The sequence below is a fragment of the Cryptosporidium hominis genome, assembly GCF_000006425.1.
Source record: "Cryptosporidium hominis TU502 chromosome 7 CHRO017061, whole genome shotgun sequence".
Taxonomy (NCBI): domain Eukaryota; phylum Apicomplexa; class Conoidasida; order Eucoccidiorida; family Cryptosporidiidae; genus Cryptosporidium; species Cryptosporidium hominis.
The window spans coordinates 1-18,231 of record NW_667351.1 but is presented as its reverse complement, the minus strand read 5'-3'; the positions used below and the strand labels follow the sequence as shown (position 1 = coordinate 18,231).

Genomic DNA, 18,231 nt, shown 5'->3' with positions numbered 1-18,231 from the left:
ATTTTTCGGTTGTGTACTGCCCGAGGGCAAGCAGGACACGGGAGGGGGAAAGCGGAGAAAAGGCAGGGCGGAAAGAAGGACGAGAAGCACACGCCGGGACAGCGCCGAGCCNAGAGGCAGAAAAGAGCGAGGGAGGGAGGGTGCGGCCGAGGGGAGGGCGCAGCAGAGGGGGGACGCACCGGGCGCGGGCGAAGAAGAGAGAGAGGAAGGCAGGGGGGGGGAGGGGGGAGAGGGGGGGGGGAGGGGGGGGCGAAGGGGGAGAGGCGGAGAGCGGCACCGGGGGAAGGACGAAGGAACCGCGGCCGGGGAGGGAGGGCAGGAGGGGGCAGGGGGGGCGAGGGAGACGGGGAGGAGGGGCGGAAGAGGAGAAAGACACGCAAGCGAGGGGGCGAGACGCATCCATAGATATCATGTTTATAAATTCCTCGTTTGAACAAAAATAATATTCTACCCCATTAGATTCTTTTCCCCTGGGGCTTCTACTAGTATGGGAAATTGAAAACCCAAACTTGTCAGGAAACTCTTTCATAAGGTGAGAAATCAAAGTTCCCTTCCCCACTCCGCTCGGGCCACAAATGACTAGAATATCCTTCATTTATAAGATTAGAAGCAAGAACTATTTGATAGTTATTTTTGACAAAGTAATTTCCGACTTTTTTTAAGCAATTTAAACTAAAATTTGACTATTTTACTTTCGCTTATACGTATCATTAACAACATTTTGCCATATTACTTAGCTTGGCGCCGGTCTTTTAAGATCTGTAGTATCGAACCAAATTAAGATTATCAGTGAGATAATACATATTTGACTCGATATAAATTAAATTGAAACAGGATCAAGTATGAGAAAGAAATATTTTGATTACATGGAAGAGCTGAAGCTCTATTTTGGAAAAAAAGATAGTGATCTGTTTCATGTATTAAAGGAAATATTAAAGGTAAGATATTGAATTATAGCACCAATTATTTGCTTATTGATAAATGTTTTGCTCTTATTTTGTATAGAGATCTGCTAGAGAAGAAGCTATACTATCTCAATGTTCAAAATATTTAGGGACTATATTGGGACTTATTGAAGTTATCCTAGAATCTTTTCAACTAAATGGCTTCACTCCTATTGAATTAAAGCTCTTATCCGAATTGTCTATTTTGCTGGGGATAATTAGAAATATATCAACTATTTCTTTTGAAAATAGAAAGATAATTTCCAATTCTAAGATATTCAAAAATTTGAACTATTTTATATATATTAAATTCCGGAATGAAGAGAATACGGGACTATTAAGCCTAGTTTCATACGAAATTCTAAAAGTATTAGAACATCAATCCCCAGAAGGTTTGCCCTATAATGCTCATCATTTCAATGAGTTTTTGCTTCTCAGTTGCAGGTTTCTACAGATATTAGCGAACATTTCTATTGACAGTGACACAGATTATCAAGTAAGTAACAAAATAATTAGCTCGTATATGATTAATAAAATTTCAGGAATACTTGTTTAAGGCAATATATCCATTTGGTTGTATTAATATATATTTATTTGAGCTTATTTCTTTGTCTCTAGGGCATTTGCAAGGCATTAATATTGAAACATCTACTGTTGCATGCACATTTCATCTTATTTACAATTTAATTAAAAACAGGCCAGTTACTTTGGAAGAGATTATAAGCAAAAAAGAACTATTTGGATGTTTTATTTTTGTCGCAATTTCGATGTATTTTAACACACTAAAACATACGACTATTCAGAACTTAAAATCATCAGAATGGATATTCTTTTTTTTCAAGCATTTGCTATCCGAAAATCCATGCATATTTCGTGATTTATATTTTTATAAACATTCCGAAGAGTCTACTATCGAATGCGATGCTTCACTTATTTACCTAACAATGCAAGAACCTTTTGTTAAATTATCAATGTTAGAAAATAATTATATAGATATTTCAGATGCGAAAATAACAAAAGAAATTATTATTCTCCAAAAACTCCTTTCGACTTCTATTATAACTGAACACGAATTTAAAGACTTTTTGCTTGAAATTTGTGTTGAAATAGAAACTAATCCTAACTTGAAACAAAATGTACAGGGATTGGTTGATAAAAATATAATATCTCAAATTTTCTTTCTAGATGGAATCTTTGATACAATTCTTTCAGAATTAAAAGTAGGAGTTTTCTATTTAGAGCAATTTATTAATCTTCAGATTGAATATTGGTCCTTAAAATTGAAAAATAAAAATTTAGTAAAGTTCAGCATATCAAAGCTTGGTAATATTAAAGGATGGATTTCTATTTTAAGAATTAGCACCCCTAAAGATGAAAGTAATATTGATTTCTTTAGTAAAGTCAATATTAGCCTTATAGACTTGCTGAGAATCATGCTAAAATTTAGGAGACATTTAATTTGTCCCAATCATATTATAGTTGAAGAGATAAAAGCTACATGGAAACTAGTCAGCGAGGAGATCTCTATGGCTTCAATTATTCAAGCAATTTCTACAATTTGCTATGGGAACGTTCAACTCCAAAATTCATTCTCTCAAAATCAAGATGGTAAGTTTTCAATATAATTTTAGACCTCTTAACTTAGCCTAAAGGAATTAGCATGTTAATTGAATGTACAACTATTGTTGATGAAAGTCACCCACTATTAAGAGAAGCTGCAGTTTTTTCTTTAAAATCCATCGCCATTAACAACCCCAAGGTTTCAGAAATCATTATGAAATATGGAAAAAAATGAGCGGAAAAGGTCATAGTATATCTACGTTTTAATTTATGTAGTTATTTGAAAAGAATAATTTATTCAATGCTTTGTTTTATTTTCCTTAATATTAATTTATTGGCGCTATTTTTAATGTACAAACTTCCAATTGTAAATTATTCATATAATAATAGAAATAAATTTCTCTTTCGGTTTAGAGGAAATTTTAGTAGCACAAGTTAAATCTAAGTGAGATTAACTTGCTATTTTTAGCAAATTCCATCTAAATAGAAAATTTTTGATCAAAATGGAAAGCTACTATTACTCTGAGATTAATGAAAACGAACTTTTGGATGATGATCGTCATAATGATGAGACATTTGAGGTAGGCGAAGTAGGCGATGACTGGGTTCCATCAATTACCCTGAATCATTTTGATATAAAGCAAGAGTACCAGGAACGGGAAGGGGCAAATCAAATGAAAAGGCTTGAGGAGTTGATGAAGTCAAAAACGCCCTTAACAGTAGAGGAGATAGAAGCAGCGATGATGAATCAAGATTTTTTTAGGGAACAGGGATCAACTAAAACCCAAGAAGAGTTACACCAACAGAATTATGCAGATTTTGAGGCCGAGCAAAATGTGAGACGTAATCGAGTAAACTCAGGCTATTCACACAATAAAGGCCAACATGGATCGTCATTCCAACAAAAACAAAGAAACACGAGTAGCCAACACTCCTCTTCGAAAAGGAATGATGATAGAAGCTATTCTGGAAGCAGAGGCCATAGAGGAAGCCACCAAGACATTTTAAGCCATGAACAAGACACCTCTAAGGAGCCCGAGGCAGTTCCTGAAATTCCTTTTAGTAGCTACATATCTCCTTTGACAAAAACTCATATATCTGAAATTATCTCGTGTAACTTATCATCTCCATCAAATTGGGATTACTCTGGTCTTTCAAATGATCCATCAAGAAACAATAATCTAATGGCCTCGAGAGATTTTGATATGATTTTAAGGATTCAGCTTCAGCAAATGGCGGAAAGGCCAGAAATTCAGTCATATTCGTCTAAGTGGAATAGAAGACTACTTGCTCGTAAGCATAATCTTCCCTTAGGTAATAGTGATTCTTCAGAGGATAAAGATCAGTCCAAATTAAATACAAAAGCAGGACAAGAAGCTGAAGATAGATCAAAAAATAAATTGAAAGAGGGGCAAATTGCTGACCAAGATTCTAACAGAATTCGCAAATTCGGAAAATCCACATATTCAACGGTCAGAGGAGCTAGGGAACTTATTAAGGTTCACAACCTATCTAAGGATGATAACTCAGAGACGAGGGACGAAATAAACATTGGAGAAAATAGAGACCAAATAAAGAGTTCTATAAATAGAGATTATTCATTTTCAACAGGAAATGCCCATTATCAAATGCTTTCAAAGCAAGTTTTTGAAGTTCTTCACAGCAATATTTTTAATTCTCCTGAATTTGGGAGTCAAGATGAGAAAAAAGTTCAAGCACCTGGACCACTGGTTTATTCTATTATAGAAGCAGGAAATGACCTTTTGCAATACGTTAGTTACTTTGATGATGAAATTGAAAACTGCCCGACTGGGCACTTACAGGCAAGACTTCGTCTCGATCAGGAATTAAGAGACACTATAGACTTAATCTTTCAGCTACTATTCGGGTTTTCAAAGCACTCTTTTGGTGCATCAGGTGTGGAAGATGCAAACTATAAAAATGGAGAGCATTTTAAAGTTTCTGAGATTTCTTTTGCAGAAAGAAATATTGCATGCTTGAATGCTAGACGCTGGCTTTTAAACAAAATCCTTAATATTAGGAAAGGAAGATACTTCGTGTTAAGTCTATTCCATATGCCTCATATTAGTGAGAGCTACATGACAGTTTTATTAGAGTCTATCATTGCCTGTAATGATCCAATTATTGAGATTTTTAGATCATCATCTATAATTCTGCCTCCATTAATGGCTCTTGTACCCAGAGCTTTTAGATATCGACAAGGCCAGGATATTTTGGCACCTCATGATGGCTTTGGATACTCGGGAGATATTGATAAGCTTGTTGATGACTGGAGAAATATATATGGAGGAAATGACCCATACGATGAAAAATATGTCACTAGAGAAGACTTGATGGCTAAGGCAAAGTTGGGGGTAAAAATTCTGGAAACTACAGCACTTCTTGCAAATAGAATGATGCAATCTAATAATTATAGGGATACATCTTCTCTAGTCCCAAGCCTTTCAGCGCTTCTTAAATACTATAATCAGGAGTATATTCAAAGCCTTTTAGGAATTTCAACTGGAGTGGTATTTCTTGCTCTTCTTTACAACTCAATTTCAGTTGTTCCCAGGCAAATAGATGCTTTAAAACAAATTACAAGATTACTAGTGCTAGCATTCACAAACTATCTACTTGAGAGGGACTCAGAAAACTCTCCAATAATGCCTATTAAGCTATCACCTATTGCTCTCAAAGACTCTGAACCGGTTGTACTTTGTGTTCTTCAAAGGTCAACAAATGACTTAAATCTTAAAAATATTCTTATGAGCTCAATTTCTGATGTGGTCGGAGTGGAAAACAACGATCATTTTATTTCAGAATTACAAGAATTGATAGTTAAGGGAACATCAAAAAATTAGCTATCTAGCTCTATAATTATATCCTACTGAAATTTTTGCTTTTTATTTTTTTCTCCATTCTCTTCAAAGCCATGAGTTCCTGCTACAGCTTCTTCAATTGTACCAAAAAGATCGGGACGCTTCGTAATAAATGCGATGAGGTTTTCTTCTATATTTGAAGATGCTGTTAGGACGGATTCCTGCTGCGCTCTCTGAACTAGCTGGTCTTTCTGTTGCTTCCATTTTGGATCTAGCAGTAAAATTCTCATATGGTTTGAAATTTCCTCATCAGGTATCAATTGGCCTGTAATTGGACATCTGTACATTTTTCCTTTCTTTTTTTGTTCTGATTTAGTTACAAGCCCCCTCTTTTTTGGCACTCTAACATAGTTCTTAATTATTTTTATATTCTTAAATTCCTCTTCAAAAGCATCATCATTGTTTGTATTATTTAATTCATCAGAAACCTTCTCATTTATTTGTTCTTTCTCAATCACTAAAACATTAATCTGTCTCTCTTCATTTTGAACTTCACTTTCTAATAGATCATTCCTATCATTTTCATTCAGCATGTCTAAAGAGGACTCTAAAACTAACTTTGAAAGCATAGAAAAATCAACTGGTTCAGGAAGATCCAAATTTAAATCATCAAAATCAACTGTCTCAACGATGTTAATTGCGACCCATTCCAAGTCTACATGATCCCTGTTTTCTAATTCAAGTAAACCACTGTTTGTTTCAACTTCCTTCTTTCTCCAAAGACTATTCTTATAGCAACGTCTAAAAATTGCCTGTAGATCCTCTGACTCATTTTTCATTCCCCTCAAATAACTCTTATTTGGAATTAAACAGAGTGAATAAGCCTCAACTAAATCTGCAAAGTATCCAAATAATGCGTGGCCAGGTTTCAAAAAGTCAAACTGAGGGTTGTTTGACTCTCTAACAGTTAAATCTGATAAAAAAGATTGTCCATTCCTGGCCAAATACATTGCTGTAATTTTTATTACTGACTCATCCTTTATTGAAATTATAGGATGAGAAATTGTATATTGATCCTTCCTAGGCTCTTCAGGCTCCATAACAGCCCCTCCCATGAACCCAAAGCCTCCACTGAAAGATGTTAACATCAATACCTCTTGTTCCGCAATTATTTGCTTCTCTTTCCTACTATTCATATCCAATATTGCCCTCGGGATCGTAGGTCCACTACTGTCAATAGAAACTCCATTCTTAAAATCCTCAATTCGTTTCTTGTAATACAAATGAAAGGGATTATCCTTATTCAAAAATGTAAACTTAATACTCCCCGATTCACTAAGTATTCTCGACTCAAACTCCTCCCCATTCTTCGCCACAAAGCTGGCAGTCTTGTCAATTGTAGCTCTTAATTCAAATGGAGGATAAATTAAGCCAACTTGATTACTCATGTTTGCTTATTCAGTTTTCTGACAAAACTATACTTCATAAACTCTAACATAGTAAAAATAATGGTTCAAACCCTTTTGGTAAATCTAATTTTGTTTTATTTATTTCTATATTAAATATATATCTAAATAAAATCCCGCGATTTTTCCTTTTCCAAATATTTGCGCAGAAAACGATCCTTTAACTCCAGACTCTTGTTAAACGTTCATAACATCGCTGGCACAAGTCAAGTGATAAAAAAGCGACAAGACTAAAAAGATTTCGTGGGGACTCACTCAACTGTCCAAGCTGAGGACGCCCACACAATTCCAAAAACTACGAAGTACTGGCACTAAATATGAATTAGAGATACATTGGTTTTATCGAAAAAAACGTATCAGGTAGATACGACTTGCTGGTAGAGGGCGAACCTAAACCCTGCCAATTCAGGTGGGTTGTGAGCATCCAGCGAGATTTAATATTAGCAAGGCTAAAGCAATTTTAGTTTATTTAACCAGCTAAGTCCAAAATTAGGGACGTAACTAGCTACGAGGTATAACTTGCCAAAAACCCCCGCTATAAAAGTTTAAGTCGGTTTAGGTTATCGGAGATAAATAATACTCCGAGTCGAGCCTGTTCAATATAAAATCGAAAAAGTGACGAAAGAAATCATAACTTTTGGGAGACACCAGTGTGAGGAGAAATTAAATAAGGTTAACTAAATTTAGCGCACTATTCAACAAATCATAATTGGTTAACATATTGTCTCAATGTGTGGGGTTGCCGGTTATTAAGACAATGAATTGGACAAATTAATGCTTAAAATGTCAAATACAAGTATATTCGGCGAATAGAAAAGAGATGAAATGAGATTGGAATATTCTAGAGTTATAATTTTCTAAACCCATACTATCGAAAAATCCCTATTGGTCTTTTTTTTTTTTTTTTAAATCAAAATGTTATTTATTCGTAATTCTTTTTTTTTCAGTAGTGTTTTCATAATAGCCTCTAACTATGATCTTCTGCTCTAGTTAATTTTTTTCAAATTTTGTCTTAATTCAAACAATTACACTAACACTTGAGATAAAATACTTAAAGAAATTAAATCTAGAACCTAAAAATATAGACCAAATGATAATAATGCAAAAGTGAGCCCTAAGCCTAAAGTAAGTGATCCTGCAAATGAAACAATTAGTTCATCCTTTAAACTTCTTTTTAATCTTGGGAATCTGAATTCATATACAATGAAAAACGATATAAATACCAGTGCTGAAGAATAAAACATAAATAATACTTAACCAAACTTAAAAAAAATACAACCAAACTTACAAATAAGCGAGAGAATCATCGATATTGGAAGAAAACTTTGAGTAGAGACGAATAATGGAAAAGGCTCTGCCTTAAAGTTGTTGTGCATTGTTTAATTTCCACAATAAATTATAATCCCTAAAATATAATTAAAACTTTTGTGCAAGAAAATTACTACATAAAAAGTGTTACCGCAATTCAATTTAAATAAAATTTATGGTTTGAATGATTATAATTATTAAAGTAATAAAGATTTTCAAATAAGCCGCAAGCTACTTATTTGTTTGCGTGCATTGCTAGCCCATTTTTTCTCCCTCATTAATCATATTATTTGAATTCCTAAATATATTTTGAACATTTTATTTTTGACCTCCCCTCAACTACTTGGCCAAATAAAATTAGAGTAATTAAGGTTAAATAGTTTCTAAAATACCTATAAAACTATTGTATAACAATTCCTAAATATCTATTGTAGACATAATTTTTAATGGACCTAAACTTATGAAGGCTTTTCAAAGTGCTACTATTAAGGCAATAATACTGTTTTTGATAATCAAATATACTAGGGTGTATTCTGCAATATATTTTTATGTTCAAGAAGGTACAGAGAAGTGCTTCATTCAAGAAGTTCCTAAGTCTGTTCCGATTCATGTAAAGTATGAGAATGTGAATAATTTAGGTATGTTTGATCTTAGTTTTTGGGTAAAATATACTTTCTTTAGGTATTGACTGCACAGTTATTTTCAAAAACACTGAAGATATTGAAGTTTTTAGTAGGCATGTCAATGAAAATGACCATAAAGGTAGTGTTGCATACCTTCCAGAAGTAGATGGAGATCACAAGGTATGCATTAGGTGTGACTCTTCTAATTGGTTTAAATCAGAACAAATGAAATGGATACTTTCGATCGACACAGGTAACATAAGTGAGCATCTTGACGTGGACTCGATTGCAAGCAAGGATGAAGCAAATTATGTGGAAGAATTTATTAACTCTCTAATCAGCAAGGTAAATAACCAAGTATCCGAAGGAGAATATGAGTTTGAAAAACAGGAGACGTTTTTAAAGCAAGCATTGAGTGTAAATAAAAGAATTGTAATATACTCTATCATTCAGCTAACATTAGTATCGATTATTTCATATTTTTCAATTGTTCATATGAGGAACTTCCTTAGGAAACAGAGAATTATTTAGTGTATTTTTTTTCATTATTTCTCAAATTATCCTTAAATTTCATTCACAACTGTGAGGGGGAGGGTGAGTGAAATTACATAAAGTGGGAAATTATCATTAAAAGTGTAAATATTTAAATAGGCTGTAAATTAGTCTCTAATAATTATATTTTAATCTATCTTTATTTTAATATGGGAATTAAAGGCCTAACTAAGTTTCTTGCAGATAATGCTCCGAAAAGTATTCAACAGCAGGTAAGTTGAACATTTTAAATAGACTATATTACAAAGTTAGAGATCTATATTAAATATTACTTCTAATTCCTTTAATTTTATAGGGAATCGGCTCCTTGCTAGGGAAAAGAGTAGCAATAGACGCTAGTATGTGGATTTACCAGTTTTTGGCAGCAATTAGAGAAGGAAGCCAGTGGGGTAACTTAACCAATTCTTCAGGTGAATCCACAAGTCATATAAATGGGATGCTTTCGAGAACCACTAGACTTCTAGAAGCAGGAATTAAACCTGTATTTGTATTTGATGGTGCTCCCCCAGAGATGAAGAAAGATGAACTGACAAAAAGAGATGAAAGAAGAGAGAAAGCGCTTGCTGAATTAGAGAAAGCTCAAGAAGTTGGAGATGAAGAGCTTATCAAAAAACAATCTGTTAGAACTATACATGTAACAAAAAAGCAAGTAGAAGATGTTAAGAAACTGTTGGGTTTTCTTGGAATGCCATGTATAGATGCCCCATCAGAGGCGGAAGCACAGTGCGCAGAACTATGCAAAGATGGTCTAGTTTATGGAGTTGTCACAGAAGATGCAGACTCTTTGACATTCGGTACCCCAATCCAAATAAAACAATTAAATTTCTCAGAATCTTCAAACAAAATAAGTGATAAGTCGCCGAGCAAACAAAAGAATGGTATGCAAATTATAAAGCTATCTTTGATCCTTTCTGAGCTTGATATAAATATGGACCAATTTATTGATCTTTGTATCTTGAGTGGGTGCGATTATTGTGGAACGATAAGAGGAATAGGAACAAGTACAGCCTATAAATTACTCAAAAAATACCATAATATTGAAAGCATTTTAAAAAACATTGATCAGACAAAAAATCCTGTACCAGGAAACTTCGATTTCTCAAAGGTCAGAGAGCTCTTTAAGAATCCTCTAGTATCAAAAAATAATCAAATAAAAGATTTGATTAAGTGGTCAAACCCCAAGTATGAAGAACTTATGGAATGGCTTATAAAAGAACAAAATTTTAATGAGGCTAGAGTCATTAGCTATTGCGAAAGAATCAAGAAAAGCAAAAATAAGACTTCACAGACATGTTTGGATGGCTTTTTTAAGTCTGCATCAAACGAAAGAAAAAACACTCATAAAACTCCCTCTAGGCCACCTTTATCAGAAAAACAAAAGTTAGAAACTCGTAAAGAAGTAGATTCTTCCTTGAGTTGTGATAAAAAAAAAGTTAAAATAGAAGAAAAGAAAATTATTAGTGAGTGGGGAGCTCCAGTATCAAAGAACTTGAGTGGTCAAGCTGAAAAAGATCTCACTGAAAACAGTTCAGAAGCTCCTAATCAGTCGAGGAAAATTCAAGTGAACAAGATAGAAGAAAACAAAGATTCTGAATCTTCTACTGTGGAGAATACTCCTTCATTACAGACTAAATCGCCCGAGCATACAATGAGACCAGTTAAAAGAAAGTTAAACAGATTAATTAGTGAAAGCGATGAAGATTAATTTATTAACTATAGAAGATTATTATAAATTGAATATTAAAATGTTGCTATAATACTCAAATTTTGATTTTATTGCTTAATTACATTCTTAGGAGACCTTGATTTCTGATTTAGTTTGGAGTTTGCCTCTACTTTTGATCTTGAACGCTTAGAACTTTGTCCGTTGCTTTCCCCTGAAGCTCTAGTCTGTTTCTTTGGAGTTTCTGGGTTTTCTATATTGAGTTTTTTACGACTTTTTTCATCGTTAGTAGATAGTCTTCTGGCCATATGAACAAAATTATATTCCCATACTCTTCTATCCCACCAAATAAATGAGCCGCATGGAACGGACCTTGGGTCTAGAACCTCGTATGGAATAGAAATATTCTGAAGCTGAATAGGGTGGGGAAAATTAATTACGATTGGTGAAAGGTCATTTGGGTCAGATAATAAAGATTGTGAACTTGAACTGTTTTTGTCATTTAACTTGACCCTTTTGTGCTCATCCAACTCAGAACTCCATATAAATTGCATTTTGTTAAACGGTAAATCTTCATTTGTTAAACCTGAAGAATTTATTTTAGAATTCTTTTTATTATTCTTTCCATCTTTAGAATCTCTATAACTTGAAGATTGAGCTCTACTAAACATTATCATCCACCTTTTAGGTTGTGTTTCTGTAAGTATAGAAGTTATAGTTGGGTACTTAGAAAGGTATGGCTCTGCTCCTTGTGACTCATAAAAGCTCAATCTTTCTTGGGTGTCCAAGTTTGTAATATTAAACTTTGAATTTAAGGAATCTGAGTCTGACTTCTGGGTAGAATTCTCAGCCATCTCATGTTCATAGTTTTGTTTATTTTTTTTCACTCCCCTGGAGTGAAAATTTGAATTTTTTGGTGCTTCCCAAAAATTGCCAAAAACTGCCTCCGCAGTATCAGTTCTAAGCCTTCGTTGAGACCGAATATTACACGAAGATTCTATTTTATCTCCGCTGAAGCCCATATTATGAGTTTATTTTACTTTGAAAAGGTATAAAATATAATCGTTTTGTAATTTTCTCCAATCATTTATTTAATTTTTTCTCTGCAAAAAAATTTGGCGGATCTCCCTTTAAGAAATATGAAAATTCTATAATAACATGAAAAAGACTATTTTCTTTATTATTACTTGTGTTCTAATATGGGACTTCATCTCAACTCAATCTACAGTGATACCATTGTTCATTCCCATTAATGAGGGTATCCCAGACAATGAACTTTCGCGTCTTTCCTTGGAAGTACTTCCAATTATTTCTCACAAGTTCAAGATTCAAATATTCTCAGATAGGATTAGAATAGACTCCAGACCAAAATGTTATAAATCTCAAGGCTTTGATGGGAAGGATACTGTAAAGGTAAGTGTATTTTTTTTTTATTTTGCCGTATTTGCATGCAACTTTTTTCCCTCAGGGATGCGAAATTGGAGTTTATATTTGTGACAATGATTTTCATAAACAATGTTTGTGGGTCCATAAAAGTCATTGTCAATGTTCATCTCCAGGTAAGTTTTAAAATCTTTGAAGAACCCATAAAAGCAAAAATTTGAATAGATGAGTTTTTCAAGCTTAAGGAATGCAGGATAAGTATTACTAAGGTTCCAACAGGAGACCCTAAATATCCCTATATAAATATTCCTATTGGTGAATGCAAACTTGCAGTCTGGATTGTTGCTCTTTTGACAACATTCTCGGCTTTGTTTGTTGGTTATTTGATCAAACTACTTCTTAACACTATTTACAAGAAAAATTAAGACATAAATTCATTATAGCTAAGATTCGCAACAAGAAAAAACTAGTCAATTAGAATATTTAATAGCCTAGACTAGATACTAATAGAGTTAAAAATCTGACCAATAATTAAATACTATATAACATCAAAGGAAACATCATCCCCAAGCTCTTGGTAGCAAATAATTATCGAGAATCAGAAATTATCTATGCGTTACCTCGCTATGAATTTAAACTCCCTTTTCTACCTTATCCTTAGCTGTCTTGCGGCCACCACGTAATAAACCAGTTCTTCTGGCAGCAATGAGACCGACCTTCTGACCTGGTGGTGCGCTTCTTGAAACAGTAGATGGGTGACCAATATGTTGGTGGTTACCACCACCGTGAGGATGGTCTACTGGGTTCATAGAAACACCTCTAACCTTTGGCCAGCAGTTTCTCTTGACTTTGTATTTATGATAATTGTTACCTGCCTTCAAAACTGGCTTATCAATTCTTCCTCCAGCAGCTACAATACCAATAATTGCTCTAGATTGAGAGCTGATAGTTTTTCTTGCACCAGATGGGAGTCTAATACGTGTCTTTGTTCCGTCTTCAGATTGGCCAACAATAATTGCATAGGTACCTGAAGTTTTAGCGAGTTTGCCTCTATCCCCTGCCTTTTCCTCGCAAGAGGAGATAATAGTACCTTCAGGAATCTGACCAACTGGTAAAACGTTTCCTACGGAAAGTGTTGCATTCTTTCCACAGTATACAAATTGACCAGTATGAAGTCCTTCTACAGCAATCATCAGCTCCTTCTTGATTTTGTATCTGTAAGGGTCTCTGAATGAAACATGTGCAACTGGACACCCTCTACCTGGATCTGTAGTGATGTCCTTTACTAAACCCTTGATATATCCATGACGTTCAATGTAATCCAATGCACGAAGCTTAACTGGTCCTCTTCTCTTGGAAACCTTAGCCTTGAAAATTGAACCTGCACCCTTACGCTGACCTCTAATAACGCGACCCATTAGTTTCTATCTAAATTGAATCCTCTGAAAAAAGTCTAAAGACAAATTGTTTGCTTAATAATCCAAAGGTCACTTGTGAATGCGATAAAAAAATTAACAGCTTATTTTATTATTATAAATTAATGACTAATATATTTTGCCCGCCTCTGTAGTAAATAATTAATTTGTTATTTTATTAATGATCTTTCTATATAACTTTTACTTTAACTTTCTATTGTTTGTTCTAAATTCTTGTCTCGATGAGTTTTTTTACATTTTATGAGAAATTTAATATTAAATGGTAACTACGAGACGCCATGAAATACGTGTCTAAGGCGCCACTGCGCCACAAATTTTTGTATGATCATGTTTAAACAATAAACTCATCTAACTTACTAAAGTTATCTACAAATCTTAGTAAAAGTTGAGCTTTCTGACTTTCTCACTTAGGTTTATTATTCTTTATGTCTATATATCATGTAAATATACTTGATATTTTCTTCGGAATTTATTGATATCTTCAGCTGATTTTGGAAATTTGCGTGTGATTTGTCGAATACTTAGGATTTATTAATTTTTTTGTTGAATTTCAGAGAAATCTACTTCCGATAATTTTTTTATACCAAGTACTTCGAAAAATCATATTGGCGCCGCTTTTTTTTCGTATTAGATCCATCTATAATTGTGTGGTGAATGAAAACCTCATTTTGTTGATAGAAAAAGTAATGCTACTTTCATGTGGTATTACACCAGATGGAGGCGTTTTGGATGAAGTCACTCTAACTTGTTGTAGTAGTTGGGATTCAATATGCGCAACTGGTACAAAATCTGGTCATGTATATTTGTGGAATATTTTAAGGGTGGACAAAAAATCCAACGAGGGCTCACCAGAGAAAGAGCTGGTCCCTTCTTGCGTTCTTATTCCTAACTCTCTATGTCCAATTAAACTTATTGGTATGGTTTTCGTTTTATCGCCTTCTCCTTTATTACAAAGCTGTACAGATGAGTTGTTGTTAACATTGCATTCGGATAATATTATGAGATATTGGTCTTTGGATAATGGAAGGTGCATCGCTCAACTATCAGACTCAGCTGAACACGAAGTATTGCAACTAGTGAGTCTCGCAGACAAAAGGTTTGTGTTGCTTGTTGGGCATCAACGTATTACTATAATAGACACTTGGTCACGACTAAATTGTGGAGCACTTAAAATTGCAAGCTGTCCATATTCTAAACGTAGAATAAACAACAGAATTGATGACGACACTCCAGACATGTATAAAATTCAATCTCCAAGTACTGTTCAGCTTTCATACGAAGATAAAAACGAGAAATCCTCCCTTAATCCAACAAATACATATGGAGAGTATGGAGAATCAATGATATTCAATGTTTCCACTAATCATGATTACTTTGAACTTTTAAAATGGTCTTCAAATATCTCACTTTTTGACTACTGTGAAGATAATAGATATCCCACTGCTCACTTTTACACAGTGTCTGCAATGCTAAATACTGGTCAAGTTTTAGTTTGGGATTTAAGCAACTTAATAAGAATTTGGTGGCACTTCATTCCTATTCCTCACTGCGAAATCCCATGTCCAGTTCCAAAGCCCCAAAAAAATAATGTTCCTAAACCATTTATGAAATATAGTCAGGATGAAACGGGATTTAATAATCTGGCCAAAAACTCTTCTCGCTCTTCAATAAACTATTCTCAAGATCAAATAATAATAGAAGACAATTTGGGCGATCTGGATATTAAATATGAGCAAATCAAGCAGGAAAGTTCAATAGAAGACATTAATGGGTCTTCATTTGAAAGGTATGATCATGCTTTCGATTTAAGTAGTAATGCAAGCGACCAATCCAAGTCTAGCTCATTTGATACTCCTTATATTCATCAATTTTGTTCAATTAAGTCTCCAATGCTAGCTCCAACATTTTTTTCCTTGCATCCATGTTTTGTTTCAGAACCGATCAATTTTTATTCTATTCCTTCAAGTGAGATGTTTTCAACTCAAATTGTTGTAACTGACTTTTATTTAATTGTAAATGCAAAATACAGACTTATAATTTGGAAACGCACTTTCCTGCCTCAGTTTCAAAATAGAAACCAAAGGTACCAACCTTTTGGAGATTTGTTCGTCCCAAATACGCCCATTTGTGAAGATTCCAATCCAAATAATCTACAAATGGAAATTTCAACACAAAATTTTTCAAATGGAAGCGAGCTTAAAGATCCAATGTATGATATTCATCAAACCCAACCTCTAAAAAGAGCGATAACTCTCAATGTGATTAATCAAAATAATGAAAATGTGGAAATTAAACAAAAGCTTCAAATTTGGCTTGGGTTTTCTCAAATATCATTAAATATTAGACAAGCCTGTATTAATAAAACAAAGACATATTCGCCTATTAGAACTCTTAGCATGGAATATGAAGAAAAGCAAAAACATTGTGTATCTTTTCTTGCATGGTCATCTGACTTTACAGTATACAGTATTCAACTTCCTTCAATAGTTTGCTTCCTTTTTAGCCAAAATTTTAACCCTAAATTTGAATCCAATATAGCTTTTTCTGAACACGATCTCAGAGAAATTGATAATTATGGTAACTATAGTGACATAACAGCAGTTCCTGTCTATATTTCCAGAGACTATTTTAAAATAAACGATAAAGAACAATTAAATTACCTTGGCCATCTTGCAAGTTATTGGCAATTTTTCAAAATAAATACTTTGTACGAAAATGACCTAGAAGAATCGCCAAAGTCTGGTAGAAATATAGACCTTAATTTCCAAAACCAAGGAAATAACGATATTATTTGGGTGCACAGAAATAATTTCAGATTTCTATTAGAAAAGAGCTGTGAGACACTCCATAATACTAATTTTGTATCAATTGAGCAGAATTCTGACAAAATATTTTACTCATTCTTCGACTTGTCAATTATTGAATCACAACAAAAACTTCCAACTTACTATAAATTTCCTTTTATTCCAAACAATTCATTTTCAAATTGTTATAAAAGCTTTAATGACGCTCATTCTTTTGTATTAGACAATGTAGAAGTATCTGACTCCAAAAATATGTTTTTCCCTGTTAAACTTAATATGGATTCTCAAAATAGCATTGATAATAGAAATGATCCAATTATATGCAGATCAACTGAAAATGAAATCTATTGGAAATCCACAAAATCTCTGAGAACAATTTGGGAGGATGATATCACAGATTACGATAAGAAAAATAATATTTCCGTCCTTTCTTGTTGCATCACTGAACAAAAAAATTCGATTTATTGTATAATTTCTCTATCAAATGGTAAAATTATGGGCCAATGTCTTACTGGAGAATTTGGGCTTTTTAGCATGATGAATTGTAACGAAGACAAACACTTCTTTGGAAATATCGAAAATGGAGTAGTTTACCAACTTCCTCTCCCAAGGCCTTCATGTGGACATAAAACAAATGTAATTGAAATAAAATCTGTGACGGATGGTTGTATTTTTGGACTAACTTGTTGTGGAAATATATTAGTTTGGAAGGTAGATTTAATGGAGAATTTTGTAAATAAATTCTCTACAGGAGAATCTAAAAATAAAGATGTACATTCCAGCAATAATTATAACATCAATTATTCAAAGAATATTAATTCACCTGGAATTAAAGGCCAAATTGTTTCAAATAATTTATTTTCTCTTATAGCTTGTATTAATGGTTTATTTTTTACAAATATAATTTCACTTAACAANGGTTATTGTATTTGATGTTAATAGATTAGGAGAACTGTGAACACCTAAATACGGCAAGTTCCAAATCTTGGTTCATTCTTCCTTAGAGAAGAAATGTGTTTTAATAAAAGTAAATGATAATCAAGCAAATGGTATATCTTCAAAATCTGAACCTAAATCAACTAATAGATGTATTTGGGACGAAAGAAAGGATCAATCAAATACAGAAATCCAGGGAGTTACTTATGAAATATTAAGCTTATCTTTAGAGCTCGAAAAAAGACAAGATCCCATAGAATCAAGAATTAATTCAGTCGGTATTGATAAACCATCTAACTTTATTTTCATTTTACAAGGAGATATAGTTTTTGTATATGATAAAGATTCACACTTATTACTGGCAAAAATTTGTTTTAATTCAATCCTAGATCTTAATGTTTGCGAATATCAAGACTACCATCTATCTTATGGTCTTATGTCAAGCCTAAATAGATTTATACAAACAAGCAACAGAATTGAATTTTTGGACCATGGAATTATGTTTGGATCTGTATTAATTGGATATATGCCAAAGCTTGACTTTCAGAAAGAGAAGAATTATTATCAGGGATGTTTAGGTGTTCGTTCTAGTATGAGTGTCTCATTCATGGCACTTAATCCTCATGTATCAGCAGATATTGTAAGCATTGAGAAAAAAAAGCAAAAAAGTACAAAAACATCGAGATATTTACAACATCTTTTTCCTCTTTTCGTGAGATCTACCAATGAATTTC

General features: G+C 33.5%; 9 protein-coding genes across 9 annotated transcripts; 5 read left to right on the top strand and 4 right to left on the bottom strand.

The window, feature by feature from the left end:
- On the bottom strand, nt 1-595 carry Chro.70250 (hypothetical protein; the record flags this gene model as incomplete). The annotated part of the gene is made up of 1 exon (XM_661990.1): nt 1-595. A coding segment is annotated over one exon (595 nt), but the record flags the coding sequence as incomplete, so codon positions are not given.
- Nucleotides 596-1,711: 1,116 nt separating this feature from the next.
- On the top strand, nt 1,712-2,569 carry Chro.70249 (hypothetical protein). The annotated part of the gene is made up of 1 exon (XM_661989.1): nt 1,712-2,569. One exon carries the CDS (start codon nt 1,712-1,714, stop codon nt 2,567-2,569), a length of 858 nt encoding a protein of 285 aa, XP_667081.1.
- A 438-nt stretch (nt 2,570-3,007) lies between these two features.
- Chro.70248 (hypothetical protein) lies at nt 3,008-5,368 on the top strand. The annotated part of the gene is made up of 1 exon (XM_661988.1): nt 3,008-5,368. The coding sequence occupies one exon, from the start codon at nt 3,008-3,010 to the stop codon at nt 5,366-5,368; it is 2,361 nt and encodes a 786-aa protein (XP_667080.1).
- Nucleotides 5,369-5,391: 23 nt separating this feature from the next.
- Nucleotides 5,392-6,774, bottom strand: Chro.70247 (splicing factor). Its single annotated transcript, XM_661987.1, has 1 exon — nt 5,392-6,774. One exon carries the CDS (start codon nt 6,772-6,774, stop codon nt 5,392-5,394), a length of 1,383 nt encoding a protein of 460 aa, XP_667079.1.
- Nucleotides 6,775-8,948: 2,174 nt separating this feature from the next.
- Nucleotides 8,949-9,254, top strand: Chro.70246 (hypothetical protein). Its single annotated transcript, XM_661986.1, has 1 exon — nt 8,949-9,254. The coding sequence occupies one exon, from the start codon at nt 8,949-8,951 to the stop codon at nt 9,252-9,254; it is 306 nt and encodes a 101-aa protein (XP_667078.1).
- Nucleotides 9,255-9,615: 361 nt separating this feature from the next.
- On the top strand, nt 9,616-10,980 carry Chro.70245 (flap endonuclease 1). The annotated part of the gene is made up of 1 exon (XM_661985.1): nt 9,616-10,980. One exon carries the CDS (start codon nt 9,616-9,618, stop codon nt 10,978-10,980), a length of 1,365 nt encoding a protein of 454 aa, XP_667077.1.
- A 68-nt stretch (nt 10,981-11,048) lies between these two features.
- On the bottom strand, nt 11,049-11,960 carry Chro.70244 (hypothetical protein). Its single annotated transcript, XM_661984.1, has 1 exon — nt 11,049-11,960. The coding sequence occupies one exon, from the start codon at nt 11,958-11,960 to the stop codon at nt 11,049-11,051; it is 912 nt and encodes a 303-aa protein (XP_667076.1).
- Nucleotides 11,961-12,953: 993 nt separating this feature from the next.
- On the bottom strand, nt 12,954-13,739 carry Chro.70243 (60S ribosomal protein L8). Its single annotated transcript, XM_661983.1, has 1 exon — nt 12,954-13,739. The coding sequence occupies one exon, from the start codon at nt 13,737-13,739 to the stop codon at nt 12,954-12,956; it is 786 nt and encodes a 261-aa protein (XP_667075.1).
- A 704-nt stretch (nt 13,740-14,443) lies between these two features.
- Chro.70242 (homeobox-containing protein) lies at nt 14,444-17,494 on the top strand. Its single annotated transcript, XM_661982.1, has 1 exon — nt 14,444-17,494. One exon carries the CDS (start codon nt 14,444-14,446, stop codon nt 17,492-17,494), a length of 3,051 nt encoding a protein of 1,016 aa, XP_667074.1.
- The last annotated feature ends 737 nt before the right edge of the window (nt 17,495-18,231 follow it).